The sequence below is a fragment of the Triturus cristatus genome, chromosome 3_2 (genome assembly GCF_964204655.1).
Source record: "Triturus cristatus chromosome 3_2, aTriCri1.1, whole genome shotgun sequence".
Taxonomy (NCBI): domain Eukaryota; kingdom Metazoa; phylum Chordata; class Amphibia; order Caudata; family Salamandridae; genus Triturus; species Triturus cristatus.
In genome coordinates, this window is record NC_140584.1 from 892,397,746 (window position 1) to 892,414,914 (window position 17,169).

Below are 17,169 nucleotides of genomic sequence, written 5' to 3' on the forward strand. Positions count from 1 at the left end.
TAGCCCCTGCACCCTGTTGCTTTGAGGGTGACCTTTGGGTGACAGATTGTATGCTTGGGTGATTAGGCTTGCAAAGCATTTAGTCTCCCTCATGGAAGTCACTACCTAGACTGAGAGGCACTATGGGGACTTTATCATCCTGGACTCTGTTGAATGTTTGGTACTTACTAGTCGCACTGACACTCCAGCAATGTGGGGAAGGACAGACCCCAGAGACAACAGCAGGAGAATAATATTGCTCAATACACCACCCCTCACCAGGACACATATAGACTCAGTCAGCAGGACACCTCGGGCACCATGAAACATTCCCCAGAGTGACCAGAAGAACAGTCACATGCCAACATCTTGGAGTCAATACAGGGCTCTACAGTGGCTCTTAAAGGTCAAATTGCGGTGGTGTCTATTGAAGTCAATCTAGCTAGGTGCTGACCTCTGCAGTGTGGCGTACAAAGTGGAGGATGCAGAGTCCAACATCACTTCCTTGCAGACTGAGGTACGATAGCTCAAACAACAGGTCGCAAGGCTGACGGAGGTCTCTGACACCTTGGAGCATCAATTAGAGGACACCGTGGGAAGAACACGGAGGAATAATATATGCCTGTTGGGTTATCAAGAATGAGTGGAGGACCAGTCCTTCAAGCTCTTTCTGGAACAATGTGTAAGACATAAAATGCGTCCTAGAGACTTGTCGGACTATTTTGTTATAGAACGGGTGCACATTGCATTAGTACCAGCCCCTCCTTCAGACCCCCCTGAAGCCACTAATTGCTCTGATACTGAACTACAGAGAAAGGGAATGCGATTTTTAGAACTGCAAGGGAATTGCCTGTTCCACAGTTTGAGAACCAAAACTTTGCAAATTACCCTGACTATACACAGAGGGTGCAGGAGAAATGTAACTCATTCTTAGAGGGCAAGAAGAGAGTGCATGCAATGGACCTTAAGTATATGCTCCTCTACCCAGGTAAACTTTGTGTCAATGCAGCATGAGAGTCACATTTCTTTGAGAGCCCTGAAGAGGTCTGGTCGCCCGGCTGGATATGTCATATGGGCTACCAGTGCGCCCTCTGAGTGAAGTAGAGCCTTTTCATTTGCATGGTGGGTGTCTTGGGCACAGGTATCCTTGAGCCAGAGGTGTCAGCCAGCCTGCAGCAGGGAGCACTGGACAAATTGTGATCCAGGATGATGGCCCCATGGACACTGTGGGACAGATTCCCTAAAGGTCCCACCGGTGAAACTAACTGGGCCAACGCAAGACGACGAGGTCTGGGATGCTCCTTCGCACTGTAGTGATGTCATTGCTGATACAATACCATCTTGACAAATTGCTTACTGGGCTCCTGGTTATGAGGGACATCCTGCTGACTGATTTTCCTGAATTGACGGGCAGAGAGGGTGTTGGATTGCCTGTCTTCAATGAGGGACTAACGGTAGAGTGGAATACACTGCCTCAGCAACTGTTGCGGGAGGGAAGCAGTTCTGATCACACTTACGCAGAGGATGATTGATTGTTATGCACATGATTTGCTGACCCGAGAGGGGCTTGGGTGGTATATGATAGCAATGATACCAGTGTTTCACTGGACTTGTTATTTACCCTCATGTGTGTTCTCACGGGTTGTGCTTGTCACCAGTGGCAGGGAGGGATTGATTTCCCTCTTTCTTGTGGTCTTCTTTGGGGATTGGGTAGCAATGATGTAAGTTCTGACACTTTGATTATTTTGATCATGTACGATGTTGTGGTTTAGTCCCACTTGTCCGAGGTGGGGGGAATTTATTAGCTGCACTTTTGATGTTGTTGCTTTGTGGATTTGTTGCCATCTTGTCGCGAGGAGAGAAGCATTGGTCTGTCTACACACAATACGTCCTAATAAATAGGCCTGAAACTTTTAAACTCCTCTCTTGGAATGTGTGTGGGCTGGGAAATTATACATACCTCTGTAAGGTTTGGGTTCACTCGCTCCCCTAGAGGCACTGTGTGGATGTTGCCTACTTGAAGGAGACCCATCTTACAGATCTAGAGGTCACAAAGTTGGAAGTTGGGGGGTCAGGTCTATATTGCCAGCTATTCAACCTTTTCATAAGGTGTTTTCATATGGGTCACACTTGGGATGCCCTGTCCTACATGGATGTGGATGTGGAGGGTTGTTATCTCCTGCTACAGGCAAACTTGATGAGGAGGAGAATGCTATGATCAACACATACAGGCCCAATATTGATGATGAGTCATTTTGTCTGAAGATGCGAGATGTTCTCTCACCTGCTTTGGATTCCAGAGTACTATGTGCGGGGAACTTAAACTGTGTGTTGGATGGAGTCCTCGATCTACATACCAATGTCCTACACTAGGCCTAAGATAACCTCCTCACTGCAGGATGGTTACTGCTCAATTGGGGCTTTGCGATATTTAGAGGGCCTCCCATCCCACCTCTAGGTAACATAACTGTTATAACCAGAATAGCACCTTCCGTAGACTTCATTGCATTTTACTACCATCTCCCCTGGGTACTAGAGTCATAACAGTGATGCACTTGTTGCGATATTTATCCAATCCTGCCCTGCCTGCCGTGAGATTGATTGAGGCAATGGTACTCGAGAGCCGTTAACTTGGAGGTTACCCCCAGCAGTCTTGCAAGATGCTGAAGACAGAGCGACCATATCTTGTGCTCTGACAGATTGTTTTGAGATTTACTGGTCCTCTACAATTGATCAATCAACTGAGTGTGAGGCAATGAAGGCTGTGATCCTGGGACGCTTTATAAGCCTCTCCTGTGGGGTGCGATGTTTGGTACAGGTCAAGCTCATTTTTAGGGTGAAGGAGCTGGCGCGTATAAAGTGACTCCCTCTGGACAATGTGGAGGGATGCCAAGGGAAGGTACCAGCTCAGCTGCAGGTTGTGACTGGGATAGGCTGGAGAAGTACACCCTGAAATCTTATCGGCTCCTCCTCCATAGAGAGGGTGACAGCTCAGGGCAGTTGTTGGCCTGCATCCTACGGTTGGGAGTTGGCTCACCCTCCCATTCTTCACCTTAAGTCTCATTAGGGGACAGAGGTATACACAAAAAGCGAGAGATAGTGGACACCCTTCAGTCTCATTTGGAGAAGGTGCATCGTGCTTTGCGGTAACACGACACAGGAGCGAGTTGCTGCCATCCTGACTGCTCTACCGCTTCTGTGACTGGAGGAGGCTGCTGTGCAGGATCGGGATGACAGGGGCGTAAATAGGCCTGTGCAGCCCTCGCAGTGCGGGGGGCCCCCGAGCTGCGGGGGGCCCCTCATCACAGAACTCAGGCCTGAGAGCTCTGGATTAAATCCGGAGCGGGAGGCCCCTCTGTATACCCCTCCCTCCTCTACTGTTGATGGAGGCCTTGGGGAAGAGAACCAGTCCAATGCAGGGGATGCCTTGTAACTACAGAACCCCTTATCTTTCTGTGCTCAGCGGTAGCCTGGCTCACCTACTCCTTGTTGAAATGTGCTTTACAACTGCAGGCAAAGTGCAAGAAACAGCATCAGTAAACTGAAAGTGTGTCTGTGCCACAGTCGGATCAGTTTGACACACTGCCTTTCAGATACATATGGAAGAGTTGGGCTGTCCGTGGGTTCCTGAAATCCATAAGGGGGGGAGGAGCTCTGTTCTCTGAATCATAAGTAAGATAATAGCAATTGGTATGTTTGCACTGTTTTTTTTTTTCTTCCAATCAGCGGGTATCAGAGCACTTTACAGGAGCCCCACTCAAATTACACAAAATCAGATAGATTTCTCTTAGACAAGGAGAGATTGCATGATTTGCCCAGAATCACGGGAAGGTGAGTCGACGGCGAGACTTGATCCTTGTTCCCCAGTTCCGAAGTCGGCAGCTCTGTCTGGTCGTAAATGCATTTTTAAAGTACGGCACTATAATGTTTAGTGTGTAGGAGTTGTTCACGCTCACTGAACTCAAGGGCTCGTGTGCAGCTTCCTTTTCACCAAAGCCCTGCACACCTTGCCTTGAGCGCTCCATGTTGCTCCGCCCTCCCCATTTGCTCTCTCTTCTTTCTGTGCTGCATTTTATTTCTCCCGCTTCGACCTGCTCTGTGTTGCTCCCTCCTACTGCCCAGTGCTTTTCTCTCCTTGACTTTCTTTAGATTTTAAAAAAATGATCCTCCCCAACCTCTGGTCCGTTCCTTTGCCTCCTGTTGCTCGCCTCGCCTGATAACCATCGTTTCACTACCAACCGCTCCTTTATTGCTCCCCCAGGGCCCCGCAGCTGCCATTTGTATACAGGTTGCTTCACTTTTATACAAGCACTGGCAAAGCCAATAACTTCACCTCTGCGAAATCTATTGGTTTTGTCAATGTTTTTTTAGACTCGCTCTGCTGTTCAACATGTCTAAAAAAACATTGACAAAACCAATAGATTTCACAAAGGCGAAACAAATTGGCTTTGCCAACGCTTGTTTTTATGGTAAGCGGTAGCGGGATATACTTGAAACACTATGTCCCTCTAAAGAGCAATTAACTTCAATGTGAACATAGCTTGCATGTTACCAGCAAAATGATGCTGATGATCTTCGCATTGCAGCCATTTTGTAGTATTTGATCTCTTACAGGAAATAGTATGACTGTTTCTCATTCCATTGAATAGTTTAAATACACAATTTTCCACTGGAGAGTAATTAATTTGTGATACGTTTTATATTTACCGGTTCTATTAACAAGTCATAGTATGTATGGATTTACCAATCAAGATGAGAATAACTTTCAATGTATTCCATGAATTATATTACGATTTCAATATGACTTTTAGGTGTGCCACCCCTGCAGGTTACAATAGCAGAGTTACAGTAAGATTTGAATGCATTTTAGCAACTGATGTCAGGAAAAATATTGATTATTTTAATCCCACAGTAACATCATTTAACCACCAAATCGATGCATGGATTGACTATCAGAAGTTGCCCATCTTTAGTGCCCTGTTCACTATTTTACCCAGTTATAGTTCTGTTATAATTTTGTCCAGTGGTTGTGCAGCGATTTCCCCCGTGGAATGGGCTTTTTTTTACCTATTGCTTGTTCGGTGTTTGTCCTAGTATGGCATCTGGCCACGTCATGCTAAGCTGTTGCTAGCATTTAAACAGCACCCATGAGCCATTGGAGTGGCCTCCTCCACCACAGTAAGTATTCCAAGAAGGTTCAGCACAGTGATTTTATTGAGGCTTTGTGTAGTAATGACCTCGGAATAGTTATGTTGCCAGAGGAGTGTCTCGTTGATTGCAGACCTCTCTCTCCTAATGGCTCTATTGTCTCTGCAGAGCTGAGGGTTACAAGGGGTCTGCTCCACTCCCCTTCCTGCACGTGCAGTACTAAGGCCTTGTGCCAGGGAGGGGGTTTTCTCTTTCCACAAGCTTCAGTCATCTCCACTATAGAAAGATCTCTACATCACCTAACTGGATTGGACAATGGGCCTGTGCCTTGAAGCATTTAGCCAATTACTAGCTGTAGTGTTGCCTTCCCCTCAGGATTGTCAACATTCTAGCGTTTTATGATCCGAAAAATATTAAGGTATGCTCATCAAAGAATGAAGTGTAAACTGCAAAGTTACATGTCACTCATCTATTCAGGCACATTACTTGTTTAGACTGGCCCAGTTCTGGTCAGAATGAAAACCCAGATACTTTCAGAACTCCAGCCAAAGGATATGACACTCCAGCGTTTTTCAGCGTTTTAAACATCTGAAAGAAACACGTTAGTTAGATTCCTCACCTTAGAATATCCCCAGGCGTCAGGCTGGATCCGGAAAGGTTTTCGTCAGCAATACACCTGCGCGTCGCTAGGCGTCGTCTGCGGCTCCGCGTCCGTCGTCGGCGTCGTGCGCCGGGATGACGTCGTCGGAGTACTTATAGTATATATTTGGTGAAAGGAGTCTGTTACCAGATGCTTCCATTAGGAATTAGTTGTAAATAAAAAAATGTTTGGGTGATTTGGATATTTGTTTAGTGAAGTGAGGACTCCATTCTGGTTCTCAAAGGCCTGGCAACCATACCAGCTTTACATTTGAATAGAGCTGCCTCCTCCTCTGATATTTCAGCACTTATTACTTGACCCAGCGGGGGTCATCCAAGAATTCATAGCCTATTGATGCTCTCCTTTCGACAGGTGACGAATTTCAGGGGCACAAGGACTATCGCATTTTAGTTAAAGGGGTGCTCCTTGTAAATAAGCCATGGCTTAGAGATGCCGGGGTGATAATTCAGCGTGGGATCTTGAATTCAGTGATGCTTGGGCTGGCGAGTAGAGAGCCTTTTGCTAAGACATTGACAATGTTCTTTTGTCTCTTAAACAAAAGTGGAGAGCTGCCCCACTCACCACTATACATTGGCTCACAGCTATTTCCTATGACTTTTTTTTGTTTGACAGCGAGCCTTTGTTCCAGGTGCTCAGAAACAAATATGAATGAATGAATGAACGACTAAATGAATGGAAAAAATATATTAAGTGCAACTTTTACCAACAACACTTGGGGGGAGGGCCGAGCTCCAAGAGGGCCCGGCAGCACTGTACCCTGGCCTGAAAGCTCCTGAGTGAGTCTGAAGGGGGGCCCCCTCTGTGTACTTTGCAGGGGGGGCCCCCTCAACTTTCGTTACGCCACTACGGGATGCCACTCTCACTCTGGAAGAAATCCAGATGGCACTTGCTTGCCTGAATTTTATCAGATGTTTTCCCCATTCTTATGTGGAACTAACAGGAGGTATATTTTGTAGGCCAGAGACGCTGGGGTGCTGCCTCCATCTATGCGAGATGGCTGCATCTCGATGGTCTAAAAGACGGGTTCGGATGCGTCAGATCCGTCCTCCTATGGACCACTTACGATGATAAGCACAGATAGAAAGGTAGTTTGCAAGGCATTCACCCGCCGATTATGCCAGGTGATTTCACAGTTAATTCATTAAGACAAATTTGTTTTCTACCACTATGACTCTACGAAAGATAATGCATGTCGTACATGAGGTGGAGGGTAGGGATGTGGAAATTACTGTTGTTTCTAGTGATATAGCCAAAGCTTTCGACGCAGTCGACTGGCACTATCTTAGGAGGTTTGAAATGCACTTCAGTGCTTGAGTGCAGTTTTTACATACCAAACCCACACTAGGGTAAAGGCGGGTAGATTATGGTCAGATCCATGGGTGGTGGGCAGAGGTACATGGCAGGGCGACCCATTGTCCCCCCCCCTCCTTTTTTCTATAGCATTGGAACCCCTGGTCATCCAAACCCACTGATCATGTATGTCTGAGTGGGTAATCAGAGTGGGGTCAGATACCCTTTTCTATCTTTCAGCCCCACAATGGTCCCTCCCCCTCCTATTGTCCAATTTGGACCTGTTTGTGGAATTGTCAGGGCTAAGGATTAATCATACGAAGTTGCTTTTGTTTCCTCTGGGGGCTTTTGTTTCCCATGAGCCGGCCGCATTGCTAAATTTGTCCCTGCAGTGGGAGACTGACCAGTTCCGATACCTAGGGATTATGGTGGTACATAAGGCACAGAAATGCAGGCAGTGTCATATTGAGTGGGTCACTGAGTGCTTGCGGTCCTCTGGCCACTTCTGGAATACCTTGTCTCTCTGGGACGAGAGGCTATTTCCAAGATGGTGTTCCTGCTGCCACGCTGTCTGTACTCTATGCAACATTCGTTCGACACGTTTCACGGCACAGTGTTTTGGAGACTACACATTGATATGGGAGGGAGTAGGATTAAAATGGCAAGAGACTCCCAATTCCAGACTTTGGAGCAGGGAGGATTGGTGGTACCCAACCTGGAGCTATGCTACTTAGCCTCTCAGAATCAGCATGGTGGGCACTGGCTCACGGAGTGGGGGAGCTGCAGGACAAGGGGGAGGGAGCTGACTCTCCTGCTGCTACTGATGACTGGGGTCCAGATGTGATTCCAGTGCCGCACCTTTTAAAACATACAGCCTCTTTGTGGGAATGTACTGTAAAGGTAGTACTGGGGAAGGCCCCCTTTGCCAGAGACTTCACTTTCTGGGATTTACCAGCATCGATCAGTGGCAGCGTCAGTGGATATGTCTGCCTTCAATGGGGAGGCCATTGCGAGAAACAAGGAGCCAGATTTACGACCCTTTTTTGTGCTTGCAAATGGGAGATCTGCCCATTTGCCACCGCAAAAAATGGATCCTGGTGTGTACAAACGCTATTTTGTGAGTCACTGACTCGCAAAATAGCGTTTGTGGCTCTCGCTATTGGGAAGGGGCGTCCTAATAGCGAGTCTCAATGCCATGTACTATTATTTTGCAACTGCATTAGCGGTTGCAAAATACTCACAGTTTACCACCTACTTTAAGTAGGTGGTAACCACCCGCAAACGGGAAGGGGTCCCCAGGGTACCCCTTCCTCTTTTTGAGTGTGTGCGAAAATATTTTTTAAGAGCAGGGTGTGGTCCCAAGGACCACTGCTTACCGTTAAAAAATGAAACGGAAAAGTTTAATGTTTCTTTTTTAAATGCATCCCGTTTTCCTTTGAGGAAAACAGACTGCATTTAAACAAAAAAAACCTGCTTTATTTACAAAGCAGTCACACACATGGTGGTCTGCTGACCCCAGCAGGCCACCATGCTAGCCATTCCCAGTGGGGTCACAAATTGTGCTTGCCTCATGAATATTGATGAGGCATGCAATTTGCGACCCCATTGAGAATCGCAAACAGTGTCTGGGACACTATTGTACATTCAATTTAGCGAGTCACAAATTTCGAGTCGCAAATCGGTGCAATTTGCAACTCGCTAAAGTGAATGGTCATATATCTGGCCCTCGGTGACTTGTATCCCAATTAAGAGTTTCTTACGTTTGAGGCCACATGGAATTGCTTTCATGTAGGGCTTTGAAAATTTCCACAACATGCCAGTATAACAGCCATTGTCAGGGATATCTGGCCCACCCTCCCGGAGTTGCCATGCAGGTCACTTACTTTTCAAGGACTGTTAGAACTGGGTGGGGGCCACCATTTGGTATCATTTATACAGAGCCATGATGGTGGACTGAGAGCGTGTCCCATTCCCTACACTGGCATCCTGGAAGGGGATCTGGGGATACTACTTGAGGTTACACAGTGAACAAACATGTGTGCGTTAGTACAGTCTATACCACGTAACTGTAGTTTTTTTAACGTATACACTTTCATTTTCTGCTCCGCATGTATGTGACACCCGTGCTCCTACATAAAGTGGACCCGGTAAACTGATTAGTTGTCCCAGGTGCCAGGCTTCATGCCCTTTTTTCGTCATTTGGCTTGGACTTGTCGCGGTGCTTGCATTTTGGCTGACTTTGGTGGCACGTGTGATAGCTATGGTGCAGACGCCTGTTGCGGCAGATCCTGTCATTTGCCTGTTTGATGATGTTTGTCTGTGGAAGGGCCAGAAAATGGAGCTTTAGTTCTTCCATTTGTTATTTCTATTGGCTAAATGGCGAGTGGCGATAACCTGGTTGAGTCACGGTGGGCCTAGTGTGGAGAGATGGACGGCGAATATATCTGAGTAGGCGATGGCCGAGGAGGTGCGATTGAAGAAATGCAGATGGGATGAAAAGGTGGAGGAGGACATGGTATATTGACTGACACAAACTGTGCTGACAGTACATCTATGTGACATGGTTGGGGATGGCTATTGTTATCTTTTTTGACAAAGTCAATAAGTAATGTCAGTACAAAAAGAAGTGTAGACCCATATTTCAACTACATATTATTAATGGTAGATACCCGGCTGGAAGTGGTCCGATGTGTATACCTAATGGTAGGAAACATTTCTAATGATCTAGCAACACTCAGTTATTGTTATTAAAACCTGTTTTCCTTGGTAAGGCAATAGGAATCCCAAGAGATTGCAACGTATATTTATCTATATATCTATATATCTATATATATCTATATCTATATATATAGATATATATATATTTATATATATATCTATATAGATATTCAAGTCCACATTTGTCCACAACATAAGCGCACTCCTCACCGGATTTAAAATAGAGCAAAGCATCTCAAGGACAGCATGCATCCTCCGTGTTTGTATAAGTTGCCCAACGCGTTTCAGAAATATTTTCCTTGTTCACGGGCAGCAGCACACAAAATCTCACGAGACCACCAAAGCGCCGCTTTATATCTCTTTTAATAACACTCAGGTGAGTATCACAGGTAAAGCAGGGCCTTATGGTTATGGCAGTCCTTTCAGTAAAATACTTCTGCAATATATAGATATATATATATCTATATATATAGATTCACTGAAAAAACCATAGGTTTCACACATGTTATAGTTAGCTGGACAGTTTACTGATAAAAAACCAATGAAATTCCCCCGTTATAGTTACTGTAGGCAACTATAACTCACGCGACCGTAATCCTCTGCTGATGCTAATACTGTATTTAGACACTTATTTGCCCATGTCTTCTTCCATTAAATTTTAGCTATACATATATTACAAATATTTTTTTTTCATAAAGACACATATGTCATCAGCAGAGGATTACGGTCGCGTGAGTTATAGTTGCCTACAGTAACTATAACGGGGGAATTTCATTGGTTTTTTATCAGTAAAATGTCCAGCTAACTATAACATGGGTGAAACCTATGGTTTTTTCAGTGAATTTGCAAGGTTTTTTAAATGCTAATTCCTAACTATAACGTGTGTGAAACCTATGGTTTTTTCAGTGAATTTGTACGGTTTTTTAAATGCTAAGTTACTTTACGCCATTTATGGCGTGCGCGCCCACTTAACGCAGTTCGTTCCGTGCGCGCACGGTGCGCTTCGCGCACCGTGCGCACACAGTGAGCACGCGGTGCGCTTCGCGCACCGCGTGTCCACGTTACGCTAGATGGGCCCTGAACGCACGATGCGCTTCGCGCACCGTGCGCACATGGAGGAAACATATGATGAGCATCGTTGTGACAGGTAAAATATATGTTTTTTAATAAATTGATAAGGCATGCACAACTGGTGCCCTTCGGGCACCAGTAGCACACGGGGTGGGGATAATGTGGATATTTTTTTTTTTTTTTAAATATTGGCTACCGTACGCGTACGGTAAGCGTAATCGGCGAAATTTTCAAAAAAATTAAAATTGCTTTTTTTCACTTGGGGGATCGTTGGGGACTCCCTCGACATGGCTAGGTGCTTGGGAGCTGTCTAAACAGCCCCTTTACATATTTTTTCACTTTGTTTTTCAACCCCCTTGTCAGAGTGCGAGAGAGAAAATGGCGGCCGCCGCTTCCTGGTTTAGACCGATTCGAATGTTTACTAAGATCTAACGGCCAATCAGAATCGCGCTCGCGCACGTCACCGTACGCGTACGGTAAGCGCACCGTAAGCGCACCGTAAGCTGGCTCAGATATATATATTGATTTAAAGGCTATTTTCTCAGAATCTACTGAACAGATTTACACCAAACCTAAAAAAGGCACTTCCTTGACCTGGGGACTACCTCTCTGCCAAATTTCATTAAATTCTGTTCAGCCGTTCAGGCTGTAGCCCTGTCTAAAGGTCCTATGGAAAAATGCATGGGAAAAACGCATTTTGGGACCCCCCTTTTATCTCAGCCCCCGCTTGACGAATCCCCCCGAGACTTTCAGGGTAGGAGCGGAGCGGAGCGCCCCACCTATTTTGAAAAATTCGCGAGGATTCGTCGACCGGCGCCAAAGTTATTCAAAATAGAATGTTGCGGATTTCCTATGGAAACGTGGTCCTAACTATAACTACCTACTGGCGACCGCCAGTAGGTAATATATATATATCTATATATAGATATATATAGATATATATATATCTATATCTATATCAATATAGATATTTCTATATAGATAGATAGATAGATAGATAGATAGATAGATAGATAGATAGATAGATAGATAGATAGATAGATAGATAGATAGATAGATAGATAGATAGATAGACGTGTCTGTCTTCAATGATGTAATATTACACTTATCAGTGAATAGGACAGTCCACTCAGACATGCAATTCTCATCTTACTCCACAATGGTAAATTCCACAAGACAAACCCTCAATACATTTATTGGTATTGTTAACAAAAACTCTGTGCTAGCTGCCTATAGTCAATTCCCCAAATATGTACCGACTTTAGGAATACTAACCTGTAACTGCTATGTGTATTATTAGCAATATTATTATTCTATTTTGGAATGTTCAGATAAGAAGCACATATGTTTAGAAGCAACATACAAAGTGAATTTGTTCAAGCTGTTGGTGTGTGGGTGCTGGAAATAACCCTGAAAATGCTTTCTACAGGATGAGTTCACTTCTGTGAAATCACTTAATGGCCATCTAGGCTACACCTTTGCAAGGTTCGGCTTTGCCATAGCCACAATCAGTGACATCAACAGAGACGGTTACGCGGACATCGCTATTGGAGCCCCCATGGAGGTGGACTCTGACGATCACAGCTCTTCAGGGAGTGTGTACATCTACAATGGCTGCAACTCTGGGGTCCTAGAGCCCTGGTCTCAGGTAGGATTGCAGAGCACGTCGTGCCATGAGAACACACTAATTCTTGTTCAACTACTTCTGCTAGTGTTTGGCAGCACTAACACAACTGTGTAAATGCAGGGCTCATCAGTCTGGAAATCAGCATAGTTTAGTTGATAATTTGTATCTGCTAGTCAACGTAATAGATCCCCCTTATGCCAGGGAGTTTATAAACAGTCATGCGTGGACACAATATGCCAGAGATGGCCTCTACTATAGAGGCCCTCGGAATGAGCAACCCGTTTAATTGCGATGTGTGCAGTAACTGCTATCACTGCAAACTTCGCAATTATGAGTTTTGACATAAATATTAGCAGGTCAAACATGGTTGTATCTATCTTGGGAAAATGCCTGGTAGTTACTGGAATATGAGGATTTTGGTATCGGACATGGCAAAATCTATATGTTATTTCCCCAGAACTCATAATTGTGTGCTATTTATCACACCCAAAAAATCCAAAGAGTTTTATTTTATCAGGCGCAAGAAATGTCAACCCCATTTAGGGGTCCACTCATAATAAGCGCCCAAGCATGGTTTGGCCTAGATAATGGAAAGGATTTAGTTTTTCTTCTTCCCCTTTCTGTCTTCTAACTTTCTTCACACTATCTATCCTATCAACTTTCTTTTTTCGTTGTTTATTGCCTTTTTTCTTCCCTTTTCCCTCCTTTCTTCCTTCTCTCTTTCTTTCATACTTCTCACCTCTTTTCTTTCTTCGCCCCTCTTCCTTTCTTTTTCTTTTTTATTAATTTCTTGTTCTTTCTTCTGCCTTCGACATTCCCCTTCTTTCTTTCTTGACTTCGTCTTCACTTATTGTGACACATATTTTCTTTCTTCCTTCCTCCCCCTTCAGTACCTTTTACCACTCCTCTACCCTCCTTTCTTTCTTCCTTTAATTTTTCTGATCTTTCAGCATTGCTTTCTTCTATTTTCCCTGTTTTATTCAGTAATTCCTGTCTTTCTTTCTTTACTTCTTTCTTTCTTTCTTTGCTTCTTTTTTCTTTCTTTCACTTTCTTTGTTATTTTCTTTTTCTTTCTTTCTTTCTTTCTTTTTCTTTCTTCTTCCCTCCCTCCCTTTCTTTCTTTCTTTTCATTTCCTTTCCTCTTTTTCTACACACTTCCCACTCCAGTTGGCAGAGTAGAGGCTAAATGATGCCATCCATTGTGTACACATTTTCATAAGTTACACCATAATAACGAAAGTAAAAAAATGTGTAAGACACTGAATTAAGACCCTAGCTAATGTACAGGTATATAATTAAACACTCCTAAGTTTGTCCGGTGGGAGTCACCGTGGGTGTGTCTGGGGAGTAATCACAAATGTGACACTTACACTGTCATGGGTAACCTTTTTCACCAACTTTTTAATTGCATTTCCTAAACCTACCTGCACATGTAAGGTGTAAGAGGAAAGTATAGAGGTTATTGTTGGAGAAGAGATGAGAGGAATACCAAGTATCCCACGGTTTACAGGATTGGTAAGAAATACCACTTTAGGGACAATATTTGTAAATGACAGAAGAAAGAATTTCTAATTTTAAAATGTACATATCCTAAACTGGTGCACATTGCGCATTTACACAAAGCATCAAACAGTATTATTTTTCGCTTTTCAAAAAGAGAATCGCAAAATAGCATTTTCTTTCTTTTTTTTTTTTTTAAATGCTCTACTCTCTATGGGAGGCCTTTCCCATGTGAGAGGAGCATTAGAAGGGTTTTACTGTTCCTGACCACCAGGTTTTACCTGGCGGTAAGGAACTGTAAAAAATTATATCCGCACATCTAAATTGGGTGAGTTGACATGTAGCCATTTCTCTGATGGCCCTTACTCCCGAGGCCCATTGGAGAAGATTGGTCACAGCGGAGACATAGTAGTCTGTGCCATGGCTAAATTTAAGGCCAGTCTGCAATTAAATTTGGCAGGCCGACCACTATATTGGGGGGAAGCAAACTCTGTTGCTGTTGTGACAGAGTATCCTCTCTGTCAATATATGTCAGGTCCTATGTCACATGATTTCTTAAAAAAGTTGTAAGTTACATCGATTTCCAAAGGGAACGTTAGTGAATATCCACAAAAGGTTTAACTTAAGAGATAAAACTAGCATAAATTAAGACAGTCATAAATGACGCCTGTGAATCATGACTTTGGGCCTAAAAGAGCCAGTATTGTGGGAAGTCATTTTTCTTTCCATTGTGAATCTTTATAGTTCTATAGCTCAAATGTATGAAGCTTTTTTGTGGTTGCAAATGGCCCACTTCTCACTATTAGGCTGTTTGCGACTGCAAACATGCTTTTTTGACGTACAAAAGCCAGATTGTGAATTGATAACTTGTTACCAAAATGCAGTTTTGTTTTGCAATCCAGATATTTGAAAGGGGCTTGTTAGAGCACACCTTCCAAATACCAAATATTTGAATTGGTATGTATTAATGTTTTGCGACTTAATTCCGGTTGTAAACCATTAATATTGTACCAACACCTGGTAGGCGGTGGTAACCCATTCGCAAACGAGAAAGCTCCTGCATTAAAATACAGCTCAAAGTGCCATTTTAGTTGTCAGAATTGCTGGGTATGCAGAAGGGGCAGTCTGGAGATAAGGCAAAGGCATTTCACCCCTGTACTTTCTGAAGATCCTTTTTCTTTCACAAAATCTTAAAGTAACCAACAAAACATCCATTTGACACTATTCAACCAGGCCGGTTATAGTCTTGAGATGCACTGCATATTCACACCTAAGGTGTGAAATAAGTGCCTCCTCTATATGGTAAAGCTGAAAAGCTCAGGCACGTCTTTTGTATCACACTGCCTTGCCTTTTGTTTGTTGGCTATTGAGGAAACTGTTTATTAAAACATTAAGATGCGGTTTGGATCAATGTGTTATGTTGAAATCATCATAACAAAGTTTATTTAACTTTACATCTTATCATCTGTTCTTATTATTCCCCAAGAGAATCAGAGCAAAAGATGTTTCCAAGGGGCTGAAATTCTTTGGACAATCCATTGCCTCAGGTTTGGACTTCACTGAAGATGGCTACGTCGACATTACCGTTGGGGCTGTTGGACATATGCTTGTGTTGCGGTGGGTCATGAGGATGGTTGTATGGTGTTGAGTGGCTTCTTACTGTGTGTATTCTCAAGGACAGTACAATCACTGGAGGTCTGATGCAAGGAGGGAGGATAAGGCAGTGGAAGGTAAAGGAATCTGTCTGAGGTGGAAGAGTTTCATCCCTAAAATTTCAGCTTGCAGTCACCTTTGCAAAGAATGATGCTACTATATGCCACATAGATCCCTCAAATCCATTGTCCTCCTTTTATATGGCATAAATTGTTAACAACTTTCAAAGTGAGTAAGTCATGACCAGAAGCCATCTAAGAGGAAGGAGTGGAGAGAAAAGAGAAAGAGAGGGAGAGAGAGAGAGAGAGAGAGTGAACAATGAGACAGAGGTCTTACTTTCTTCAACATGATTGTGTTCCTAAAGTCACGTCAGTAGTGTTAGAGATTTTTCTATTCTATATTTTTATCATTACTTCTCTGTGCGAAAGCGTAAAGCTTATTTACTTCTCCACTAATCTGACTGCACTGGGCCCTCCTACAGACAGTTACTTAATTAGTTTTTACTTACATTTAAGGTACCCACCCTTCTAATGGACCTTTCTTTGACGATAGGAGTGGACTTTCCTGCTCACTCCATAAAACCCTGTCTCCCTACCTCTTGAGTAATTTACGCCGTTCAATAAAATGAAGTGGACACCAAATAAAAGTCACAAGGCAGTAATTAGTTTAGTTATTGTATTAAACATTCAAAATGCATCAATATCAAGACACTTTTCAATAATTCAGTTAGTAATACAATCACTTGAATCACAGCTTTCAGCATTTGAGCAAAATAAATCAAAAGCAAATACAAAGGTACACAATCCTACTACTCATAGGTAGAGGAATATTCTCCAGGACTTAACAAGAAAATACTACTCTAATCCAGGATTTGGAATGGATAAAGTCTCTAAGGGAGATGTCCAATAGCTAAAGAAAGAGTCTATCTCAAATCCAAAAGTTTATTTGGTTCTGCAAAGCAAAGTTTAGTCCATCTGCTATCGAATATAGCATTAAGCCATCAATCCAAAAAGGAACTAAGGGGCATATTTACAAGCCCCTATCACCACAGGAACGTCACTATTAGTGACGCTCCTGTGGCGATAAGGGCTTCTCCCTATTCACAAGGCGGTGACAACCTTGTGAATAAGACACTCTTTCACCCTATACTTAGCATGAAAGGGGTGGGCAATAGGTGTTGTAGTGTGCATTCCACCTCTACATCCATTGATTTAAACGCTGCCCCATATATACATGTGTGTCGTAAATAAGGGGCAGCACCAAAATTAAGACCAGGGAAAGCCTGATCTTAACCTGGCAAACTGAGAAGAAATGCTTTCTTTCTCCTCGTTTTTGCTTTTTCTATGTGTGCTGCATTGTGCAGCACATATAGAAACAGCAAAACACCCTTAATTGTTTATGTCCACATAAACAATCCCCCCCCCAAAAAATGATGAGTTGCAACTTGTATGTGTGCTGCATAACCTCTTCCATGCTCATGACGGCTCCTGGCCGTCATGAGTCACGGTGGGCGTGTGCGCAC

The 17,169-nt window shown here is 43.6% G+C and overlaps 1 protein-coding gene across 1 annotated transcript in view; it reads left to right on the top strand.

The window, feature by feature from the left end:
• The window catches only part of ITGAE (integrin subunit alpha E), an 847,690-nt gene that overhangs the window by 553,281 nt on the left and 277,240 nt on the right, over window positions 1-17,169 (top strand). The window contains exons 16-17 of the mRNA XM_085649316.1: window positions 12,297-12,515; window positions 15,481-15,611. Of these exons, the coding sequence (XP_085505442.1) occupies window positions 12,297-12,515; window positions 15,481-15,611 (350 nt within the window). The remainder of the gene's footprint in view (window positions 1-12,296; window positions 12,516-15,480; window positions 15,612-17,169) is intronic.